The sequence below is a fragment of the Pseudozyma flocculosa genome (assembly GCF_000417875.1).
Source record: "Pseudozyma flocculosa PF-1 unplaced genomic scaffold scaffold00005, whole genome shotgun sequence".
NCBI classification, from domain to species: Eukaryota; Fungi; Basidiomycota; class Ustilaginomycetes; order Ustilaginales; family Ustilaginaceae; genus Pseudozyma; species Pseudozyma flocculosa.
The window spans coordinates 426,430-437,153 of NW_006920873.1; the positions used below are offsets into that span (position 1 = coordinate 426,430).

The 10,724-nt window shown below is 64.0% G+C and overlaps 4 protein-coding genes across 4 annotated transcripts; 3 read left to right on the forward strand and 1 right to left on the reverse strand.

The window, feature by feature from the left end:
- Positions 1–1,082: 1,082 nt before the first annotated feature.
- PFL1_01966 (uncharacterized protein) lies at positions 1,083–1,784 on the reverse strand (the record flags this gene model as incomplete). The annotated part of the gene is made up of 2 exons (XM_007879477.1): positions 1,083–1,409; positions 1,506–1,784. 2 exons carry the CDS (start codon positions 1,782–1,784, stop codon positions 1,083–1,085), a joined length of 606 nt encoding a protein of 201 aa, XP_007877668.1.
- A 754-nt stretch (positions 1,785–2,538) lies between these two features.
- PFL1_01967 (uncharacterized protein) lies at positions 2,539–4,335 on the forward strand (the record flags this gene model as incomplete). The annotated part of the gene is made up of 2 exons (XM_007879478.1): positions 2,539–3,266; positions 3,336–4,335. 2 exons carry the CDS (start codon positions 2,539–2,541, stop codon positions 4,333–4,335), a joined length of 1,728 nt encoding a protein of 575 aa, XP_007877669.1.
- A 1,002-nt stretch (positions 4,336–5,337) lies between these two features.
- Positions 5,338–6,761, forward strand: PFL1_01968 (uncharacterized protein; the record flags this gene model as incomplete). The annotated part of the gene is made up of 5 exons (XM_007879479.1): positions 5,338–5,742; positions 5,820–6,089; positions 6,169–6,317; positions 6,405–6,627; positions 6,720–6,761. The coding sequence occupies 5 exons, from the start codon at positions 5,338–5,340 to the stop codon at positions 6,759–6,761; spliced, it is 1,089 nt and encodes a 362-aa protein (XP_007877670.1).
- Positions 6,762–7,286: 525 nt separating this feature from the next.
- Positions 7,287–10,497, forward strand: PFL1_01969 (uncharacterized protein; the record flags this gene model as incomplete). The annotated part of the gene is made up of 2 exons (XM_007879480.1): positions 7,287–10,209; positions 10,301–10,497. 2 exons carry the CDS (start codon positions 7,287–7,289, stop codon positions 10,495–10,497), a joined length of 3,120 nt encoding a protein of 1,039 aa, XP_007877671.1.
- Positions 10,498–10,724: the final 227 nt, after the last annotated feature.

Consider the following 10,724-nt stretch of genomic DNA (forward strand, 5'->3'; position numbering starts at 1 on the left):
CCTGAACGGATTAGGTCGTCGGTTCGAACCCGGCCGTGAACATCTTTAGTCTCTTAGACGCCATCCTTTTTGTTTACACATGGCGACGTTTGGAGACCACCGAATCTCGATCTTTTTTCCCGCACAGGGAGACGTAGAGGATGCAGAGGGGATCCGGAGTCTTCAGAGTGTGCGACGAGGCCTTTGCAAATGACCGACCGCCGTGCATATGAGGGTCGCCAACTTTAACGACGACACCCGCTCCGAGGATTCAGCCCCGTTGGTAAATGAGCTCGCGGGTCGGAGGCTACCTTGCAGGCCGGCCTGCGGAATCGTGGCGGCGCGAAAATATGCCTGCTAGACGTAGCTACGGGGAATCGCAGCAAAAGCCATCGAGAACAAGACCACGGCTAGATGCGCTGCCGAAAAGCGTTCTGCCGATACGGTACCGTGAAACACGACCTTAAGGCCCGCATCCTCCTTCGATCGAGTCGCCAGAACACTGGGGCTGACTGCCAGGAAGCGTTTCGCCCTCCTTGCCAGTCGAATCTCACAGTGTGATATCGACGCTCAATGTGACCATCTTCTCGTACCCTTTCTTAAAGTCTGATTTTGCCCGAGGAGCCTCGACTACCCCGAGCTTTGAAGGCTTTGCGCCTCCGGCCTCGCAGCATACTTGCACCGGTGCTTCCCGAGCGGTGACTCTGCTCAGCGCGCTCCGCAACGAGAACCCCGCACGCAATCAGACGAAGAGCAGGTTCCGTTGCTTGCCGGCGCTGGAGGAAGTTGTTTGGTGCATCTGAAGCTTACTTGTGAAGCCGGGCGGCGAGGAGCGACGAGCGTTGCTGTCGACAGATGAGACGACGAGACAGCTGCGGCCCGCGAGACGATGACCGGGCGCAGGGCGGGGCGACAATATCGGCTGCCAGAAACGGTCTTATGTTCGGACCGCCTTCCCTCGCAGTGCCGGCTCAGCCTTGAGCATCCGTCTGCAAATAGACGTACAGAACGAGCCTGGTCAGGCTCGTACGTGCATGCGCAGGGTGCGCAAAAAGTGGCAGACCGAGGTCAAGCACATACATGAGATTGCGAGGAAAGGGCGGCTAGTCCTGGATAGTCACGCGCTTGCTTTTGCGAGCGCTGCCCTCCTGTTCGGCCGCTCCAGTTGACATGGGGCGCTTGGCCTTCGGCTTCGACGGGGGCCAGAAGGCGTCGATCTCGTCTCTCAGCATCTGCTTCAGGCCCTCGTGAATGTGGGAGCGAAGGTGCCAGGGCTTTGGAACCCAGCAGATCTGGCAGGAACAGCCGGAAATGAAACACGTCTCCTTGTACACGTGGACGAGCTTGCCCTTGTCGTTGAGCACCTTTGCGGGGCGGTGATTATCTGTGATGTGGTAGATGAAATCGCTCAGCTTCGGCATGTCGCACACCTTGTAGGGAGAGGCGAAGGTATCGAAACCATCAGCGAGGTCAAGCAGCATCAATCATGCTCCTTGCTTTCTAGTGTGCGAGCGGGGCGTACTCACATGAACATCGCAGATCGGACACGTCATCAGATCAAGCTTGCATCGATGGTCATTGCCTTTGAGAAGGGCAGAGAGGGCCTGCTGCGACGATTGAGCGGGGCCCGGCGGAGCAGGACGAAAGATGTCGGGGATCCAGACGTCTTGACTGTCGCTGGGCGAGGCCCATCGCTCTGTCGGCGGATCTTGGAGGAAGGCGTCTGGGACGTAGATGCTGACGCCATCAGAGGGGAGGGGCCAGTTCTGCGAAGGCGAAGACTTGTTGGGCGAGGTAGCAGACATGGTAGTAAGGCGACGGACGAGGGTATGGTGGATGGAAGACGGGAGGAGACGGGGCGGTGTCCTATCTTTTGCTGTCGTTGAAGTCGAGGCAGGCCGGGTCCGCAGCTTGTCTGCAGCTCTTGCGAGCCTGGATTGCGGCCGTCACAGTTGGGGCCACGATGGGGTCGGGCCTGGCCGTGGCGAGGTCGCAGGCATGCATTGAGGCGACGGGAGATGTGGGCGCAGCCTGGGGCAGCACATCCAGGCCAGACCGGCAGAGCAAAAGACGCAGAAGCGACCTACCCTTCGCCACTCTGCTGCACCTGACGAGGCAGCTCGCGTTTTCAGACGGGCGCCCGTCCACGGCAGGTTCAGCCTTCCGTAGCGGCACCCTTGAAGCCAGAGGACGGTCTAGCCAGCAATAAAGTTGCCGGACAGCCTTTTTCGATCGAACCGCACGGGCCGGTCTGCTCAGCCGCTGTGCGTTGGCTGGACCAGACCGGTCTCGGGGCCCAGCCCAGGCATGCATGTTCGCTGGATTGCACGGAGCGAGGCGGTCTGGCCAGCCGTGCGAGCAGGTCCTTCGCTCGACGTGCGCTCTGGCTGTCGACTGACTCGCGCCAGCAACTTGTGCCGCGGTCTGGCTTGCCTGCAGCGCGCGGCCAGCCCTTTGTCACTATATGTCGGGCTCTCCACTCGCCTCCTTCTTTGCATCTTCCTCCATCCTCTCCATCTCGTCTTCCTCGATCCTCCCTATCTCATCTGCCTCTTCAACATGGCATCGCCAGCATCCCTCCCTGCCTCAACCGGGTCGCTTCGGGACAGGCAGGACATTCAGGACGCCTTCCAGAACGCCGCACAGCTCCAGCAAGCTCAGCAGGAGCGTATCGCCCAGCTCGAGCTCGAGGTGCAACGTCTCAAGCAGCAGTCCGCTGGCGTCGGCTCGGCATCGCCCGAGGTCCCCCTTCCAGCGTCTGCTCAGCCCACCGCTGCCACATCCACCACGGCTGCCGACATCGGCCTCCACCCTTCGGAAGGTACACGTTTGCACGAAGTTCTGAAGCGCCTCGCCCCTCTCCTCGCAACGTTTCGCGGAGCCGATAAGCCCAGCTTGAGCCCGGCGCCGGCGACCGAAGAGCCGGTCATCCAGACAGCCTTGCTCGATTGCGGCTCCAAGAAGCGATACATCAACCGCCCACCCACACCCACTTGTCCCTGCTGGATCCAGGTCGTTGGGCGAATCTCGTCTGGCAGCATAGAGGAGCCGTTCGTCCAACAGGTGAGGACTCATGAGTGGCTTGCGGACGAAAAGAACACTGGCGCAAGAGACTGTCGTGTTAAGACCCTTCCGCACTCAATCTTTGACCTGTTCAAGGTGACTGCCCGAGCCGTCAACGCCATCAAGGCAGCGGCGAGCCCGCTCAAGAGGTACCTGGGGATCGACGACAATTCTCTCGAAGCTGCCTTGGGACAGCTTGAGATCCAAATCAGATCCAGGCCCGCGTGGGATGGCGACGTTCCAGGCAGATCTTCGACTGCCCCCTGGCCGCTTGGGCTCGCTCGAGCTGGCAGCGCAACACGAGCGGGCATCCGCATTGTCGCCATCTGCAGTTATTCTGGCTGGACGGTGACGCCCGAGATATGGCAGAAGGAGCTCGCGAACGTTCCGGGCAACAGTGACCTCGTTTTCTTGTTTTTCGACAAGTCGAACAAGATACAGCTGCGCTCGCACGACGAGCTGCGGCGACTGTTTCAAAGACCCAATGCCTCATACAACCAGCTCGGTCCGACTCAATCGGAGCACGCCTACGCCCACATCTTTAGGGCTCTGGACGGTCGAGTCCTTCTCAAGCTCGCGAAAAGGACCTCTGGCTCGCTCTCCGAAGGAAGCGGCCGGAACGGATTCCAAAATCATCTCCCATTCGGCAGCCACGCCGAATGGTCTGATGACTTCGAGCGCATCGAGGCGCCGGCGCTACCAGCCGACGCCCCTACAACGCTGGCTGCAGGGACTCGCAGCCGTCTGCGCAACCCGGAACAGCGCCCAACCGACGGCAAGACGTGTCCCGAATGCTCGGAGCAGGTCTGCGAGGCACCCGACCCCGAGGCCATCGCGCGCTGTATACGAAAGCATCAAGAGGCCAGTGAGCTTGTGGGGTGCCCTTGGGATCCCAGGTGCAACAAGAAAAGGCGAGCCGGCCTGGCGGCTAGCCTCGTCCTTCTGGCTGAGCACGTGGTGGCCCACTCGGAGGGTCAGAGGGTCCACTCCTCCGGAACGCTCAACAAGCTCGCCTCGAGGGCCAAGGAGCGAGCCAAGAAGCCTCGAGTCGCGAGAGCTCAGAGACGCAGTCGGCAGGGCAAAGCTTCCACCTCTTCAGCTTGCTACGACGAGGACGACCAGGACGACCAGGACCACGAGGACGACGAGGACGACGAGGACGACGAGGACGACGAGGACGACGAGGACGACGAGGACGACGAGGACGACGAGGACGACGAGGACGACGAGGACGACGAGGACGACGAGGACGACGAGGACGACGAGGACGACGAGGAGGAGGATGAGGAATAGGAGGAGGAGGAGGAGGAGGACAACGAGGAGGAGGAGGACGATGCTATGGAAGCGGACACATCAGACTCCAGGAAAGAGACCAGGCTTGCAAGGTGGCTCAGGTATGCAGCGGAGGCTCGGGCCCGCAGATTGGAGGAGAACCGCGCGCCGACCACGTCGACCCCCAAACCGGGGTAGGGATTGTACCATGGGCTCGGTCCGGGAAGAGGGCTGGGATGAGGATGATGAGGCGGACCAGTCGGAAGCCATCCTTGCCTCGGACGAGGACTTCGACTTCACGGGCGAGTACCTCCGCAAGCATCCTGAGGCGGCGACGGAAGGGACATGTTGTCGTATGTGCGCGACAACGACTGGTGAACAAGCGATGGCGGTGGCGAATCAATAATCTGCTGACTAACGCACTTGTTCTGCGAGCCGGTTGGGTGCGGAATGCTCGAGAGATCATCGCCGTTTCTCAAGCGCCGGCCAGCGCAGGTCCATGCCTCCCCATTCAGCGAGCGAAAGCGTCGTGCGACCGTCAGATGGACCGGCTATTGCTGCTTGTGCTGATGGTTGGGGCGGTAGGTTTGGGTATGTTGCTTGGATGACGATTGCGTCTGCGTGAAGTGGTGCTGCCGACGACGATTTGGTCTGCGTGAGATGGTCCCGCCTGCGACGAAATCGTCTTTTTCTGATGGATCCTCTCTCAGACGGGACAGTCTGAAGGCGTGGCCCCTCTCAGCCTTCGCAGGAGAAAGCACGAAGCCGCGTGATGTGGAGGCTCCGGCCTGCCTGATGTCATGCAGATGGCGTCCTAAGTCCGGGCCGCCGAACCGCTCTTTTGCCGGCACGGTCTTCGCTCGATCGGACCGCACACCATCACCGTCTTCATCCGAATCCGAACCCGACCCTCTTTCAGCTTTACAGGTGAGCAGCATCGAGGGGACAGCGCCACCGCTCGACACCCTCGCTGAACCGCCTCCGCCTGACCTTCTGTACTCGCCCGCCAGACCGTCACCCAACATGTCGCCCCCCGCCCAGATTGAAGCCCTCGTCACTGCCGACGCCCATCGGGCCGAGGTCAAGCTGGTGCCGCTGCCCAAGCTCGAGTCCAACGAGGTCCTTGTCAAGGTGCTCAACGTGACGCTCAACCCGACCGACTGGAAGCACATTGCCCTCCTCTCGCCGCCGGGCAACATTGCCGGCTGCGATTTCTGCGGCGTCGTCGAGGACGTTGCCCCGGACGCCAAGGGCAACGTCAAGGTCGGAGACAAGGTCGCCGGCTTTGTCCACGGCGGCAAGTACTCTGACCGCGGAAGCTTTGCCCAGTACCTCAATACCAGCAGCGAGCTCGTCATGAAGGTGCCAGAGGGTCTCGACAACGACGTGGCCAGCAGCGTCGCCGTCGCCGGGGAGACGGCCGCACTCGTGAGTCGCCGCCGGGTCAAAGTGTAGCAAGCAGGGAGCGCCTCGTTGACGCATTGCCCCTCGCGCCCCTACCGCAGGCCCTCTTTGGCCGCCTTGGACTGCCCAACCCGGACCCGGCCAAGGAGCTGCCGGAGATCACCAGGGACTCGCCCGCCCTGCTCGTCTGGGCCGGCTCGACGGCCGTGGGCCAGTATGCCGTCCAGCTGGGACGGGCTGCCGGCTACCGCGTCATCACCACAGCCAGCCCAAAGAACCACGAGCTGCTCAAGTCGATGGGCGCCTACGAGACGCACGACTACCGCGACGAGTCGACGCCTGAAAAGATTGCCAAGGCCCACCCCGACCTGGTGAGTGCGCGAGTGGGGCGGTCGTTTGCCGGCACGTGGACTGACGACTGTGCGCCCTCCCACGCCCGCCGCCCCACAGAGCAAGGCCCTCGACTGCATCTCGGAGAACGGAACGCAGTCGCTGTGTGTCCGCAGCCTGGGCGAGCAGGGCGGCGAGGTCGTCGTCCTTCTCAAGCCCGAGTCGGACGCCATCAAGCTGCGCGACAGCGTCAAAATCACCCACATCCTGTGAGTGGCGCCAAGCGGGTCTCCTTTGCATCTCTGCCGCTGCCGCTCTGCGTCGCTGACTCGCGCCATGGCCCCACCTTTCCGCAGCGCCTACACCTGCCTCGGCCGCCCCTTCACCTACGGCAAGGCCGAGTTTGGCCAGGACATTGTCGACAAGGACTCTGCGTTCATCAAGCAGTGGCTCAACGGCGACCAGGGTCTCTTCCACCACCTCTTCAAGAACAAGCGCATCACCGGCAACAAGATCAAGCACATGGAGGGCGGCCTGCACGCCGTCACCGAGGGCCTCAAGTACCTCCAGGAGGGCAAGGTGAGTTGTCTGCGGGGCTTGCATCAGGGTTCGCCAAGCTGCGCTGACGACCGACGCTCTCGCTCGCGCCGCACGCGACCCCGTCTCGACAGGTCTCGGCGGAGAAGCTGGCCTACACCATCGACGTCGTCTAAGGAGCCGAGTCGAGCTCGTGGATAGTGGACAGGAATTGCCGGATGTGGAATGGAATAGCATCAACGCCTTGCCCTTGTGGCTGGGTCCGTGACTGTGGATTCCGAGCCGTGCGGGGTGCGGAAGAGGCCGGGAGATCGCCCTGCTTCAAAGTCGCCAGCACGGCAGTCCGTCATCGCATCTGCAGGTCGCTCGAGGACCTGAAGCGATGGCCCTGGGGAACGATGCTTGCCTCGAAACAGCGGTCCATGTGTGCCGTGCTGTGACGGGAGCTCGTTGGCGATCAGTTGGAGTGTGGCGGGAGCGGACGTTGCAGGCGGCTTTTCGTGCGGGTTGTGTTGGCTTTTTCACCTGCGTTCTGCGGCAAGAAGGCTGTGTGAGGGCTGCACCGCCCGTGCACTGCCCCGCCCAGCCCCGCCCGCGGGCGACGGACCGAGCTCCACTTTGCCTTGGGCAGAATCACGAATTGGCGTGGCCCGCTCCTCCTTTCTTCCCGCCCACCACGCGATTCACACGGATCCCCTGACATGGCCGACGAGGCGCTACGTGAACGTCTCAAAACCCTTCGCTCAGGCAACAAACCATCCGCTCCCGTTCCCACACCAGCACCCGACCCTGCCGCACCTGCACCAAAGACCAGTGGCTCGCACGACGCCGCTGCCACCGAGTCGACCGCCGCCGACGACGACGAGCTCTTCCGACGACTGAAAGCGCTTAAGGGCATCTCCACGCCAAGGGGTATCACCACATCGATCCGACCGTCCAACACACCGCACGTGCCCGCCCGCACGGTACCCGAGGACGAGCAGGACCAGATCGACGAGCTGATCCGCCAGACGCAGCAGCTGGTCGACATCGAAGGCGACAGCCCCAGCGACGCGGCCCAGCTAGACCCGTCCTCGGACTCGGACGAATCGATCGGCGCAATCGAGCGAGAAGCCGAAGAGATCATCAAGATGGCGCACGACGAGGTCGCCCTGGAGCGACAGATGGGAACCATCCCGCGCGACGACGATGCGGCCCGTGTCGGGGCCGCCGTGCCCTCGTATGGCGGCGTGCTGCATCGCGAGGACGTCGACCTCGAAGACGAGCTGGCCGAGGCGGCCAAGGACGCCGACTTCCACGCCGTCGCTCCTCGCGCCGGCTCGGGCAGGACGTTCCGTCGCGCGAGGTGGACGTCGCGCACCACGCTGTTCATGACGGTGGCCCTCGTCGTCGTCTTTTCGCTGTGCGCGGTCCCGGGCGCATACGCGTTTGGCGCGGGCAACATCCCTTCGTTCAGCTACCTCGAGGGCAAGGCGTTCCGGCACGGCGATCTCGCCGACACGCTGTCTGAGCTGGCGCGAAAGACGGGCGGCCTGCTGGGCAGCAGCAAGTTTTCGGGCATCGCCATCAAGCGCATCTACTTTGGCAACTGGCTGCGCGACTACAGCCAGGCGATGGACGTGGCCGCGCTGGAAAAGATGCCCAAGCAGACGATCCTCAACATTGTCATGCTGCTCGGCTTCCTGGCGCACGGCTACGCCACCGCCGAATTCGAGGTGACCGACGAGCGCCTCGGGACGTACCTGCCCGAGGAGCACCTCGACAACCCCAAGGGCTACGCGGACGGCAAGGATGCGCGCCAGTTTGATGCTCGCCTGCGTGGGCCCGTCGACCCGCGCGAGCTCGAGATCGATCCGCGGTCTGGGATGAAAAACTACCTCGCCAACGAGTCCGGTGCCTGGCCGACGGGCTCGGCGCTGATCCGCAAGACGATCCGACGCTGCATCGACCAGGGACGCCGGGCGCGTCAGAGCGGCCGCGATGCCGACCTCTTTGAGGCGTACCGGCTGCTGGGCCAGGCGCTCCACACGCTCGAGGACCTGCCGGCGCACTCGAACTGGTGCGAGCTGGCGCTGAGGAAGCTGGGCTACCACCAGGTCTTTGTCCACGTCGGCGACAACGTCACCGTCCAGGCGCCCGACGGCACGCGCGTGGCGCCCCTCGTCACGGGGACGTTTGGCTCGGCCGACTTTATCCACTCGCTGCTCGGCGAGGCGCAGGACCACCTGTCCGAGGCGTCGATCTCGGACCTCAGCAAGGCCATCGACAGCGCCAAGACCAAGTCGACCGGCAGCCAGCGCAGCCCGCTGCAGGATCTGCTGGGCACGCTGACCAAGATCCCGGGCGCCGGCGGCGACGGCGTGTCGCGCGACCTCGAGGACGTGTCGCGCGGCCCCTCGCGCGACCCGGCCCAGATGTCGCCCAAGGAGATCTACGCCAACATGTGGAAGATCCTCGAGCTGCGCGACCGCATCGCCAAGTCGATCGAAACGACCATCGAAAAGATCCCCGGCCTCAGCGCGCTCGTCGAGAAGCTGACCAACGAGCTCAACATCTTCGTCTTTACCCTCATCGAGCCGTACGCCAAGCCCATCATGCAGCAGGGCATGAGCGCGCTCCACATCGGCTCAGCCACCGTCATCAACAAGGAGGACCAGTTCGAGGTGTTTACCAACCCCAACGCCTCGGACCCGACCCACTCGATGCTGAGCAAGGACCACTTTGGGCTGATCCTCAACGAGGTCGCCGGCAACGTGGCGCAGATCATTGTGCGGCACACGGTCAAGCTCGTCGTCAAGGCGTGGGACGACAACGGCATCGACGCCGACCGCACCGCAGACGAGTGCCTGGCGCCCATGTTCCACCCCTACTGGTTCTCGGGCCGCTCCGAGGTGCAGCGCGAGATGCTCGACTACATGGCCGGCTGGGCGCGCTCCCACCCGCAGGAGATTGGCAGGCTCGACCGCGAGCACGTCCGCAGCCATACCAACACGCGCACGGGCAAGGCCGAGCCGCACAACCACGGCGGCGACGGGCCCAGCATCAGCTCGTTTATGGGCGGCAGCACCAGCCAGGCCGCCCACAGCTTTGCTCCCTCGGGCCACCACGGTTCGAGCGGCCACCAGGGCGGCGGCGGCGGCGGTCTCGGGTCCTCGATGGCCAACTACGCGTCCAACTACATGTCGGGTCAGATGCACAACGCCTTTGGCGGCGGCGGTGGAGGAGGCCTCTTCCGCGAAGGTGTTCCGGGCGGTGAGCCCGAGACCGGTGCGGGGGCGAATGCGACAGGCGAGCCCAGTCACGGCCGCTACGGCTCCGGTCACTCGCAGACGGCATCGGCACATCACGGCGGAGAGAGTGGGTCGTACTACAACACCACCGGCGGCGGCGAGGACGACGAGCGCAGGCATGGCCACGCGCCGGGCAGCCACGGGGGTGGCAGCAGCTACGGCGGCGGCAGCGTGACGATGCCCGACGAGCGCGTCTACAGCAGCCAGCAGGGCGGCTACGGCGGAGGAGGGCCCGGCTATCCTGCCCCGGGTGGCGGATACCCTGGCTCCGGCTACCCGCCAGCTGGAGCGCCTGGCGGCTACCCGGGCCCGGGCGCCGGCGGATTCGCACCGCGTGAGTAACGAGACCGTGTCCGTGGTCCTCCATCGACTTGCCTCTGACGACCTGTTCCTCCTTTCTCCCTGCTCGTTTCGCCACCGATCAGCACCCGGTCCGCCAGGCGGCATGCCGATGCAGCCGCCGTTCAACGCGGGCCCGCCGGGCGGATACGGCCAAGGTCCGGCCCCTCCGTTCCCTCCCGGTCCCGGGGGATACGGTCCGCCCGGCGGGTACGGCAACAACACCGGCGGCGGCGGGTACGGCCAGGGCGGCTACCCCTACGGCGGCGGCGGTGGCTACTGATCGCCCCGGTTTCTCGTCTTCCATTCTGAACGCGCCCAGACGCGAATGACCCTTTGTGCCTCCCTCCTTGTCGGCCCTGTGCCGAGCTGCAACGAGACTTGGAACAACCTGGCTGTCCGGCGGGCGAAGCGGGCGGAACGAGGCGGCGAACGAATGCAGTGTGGCGCGTCTCGGGACGAGCGGATTAGTGTTACATGGCCCTGCGGGCGGGCGGGCGGGCGGGCGGG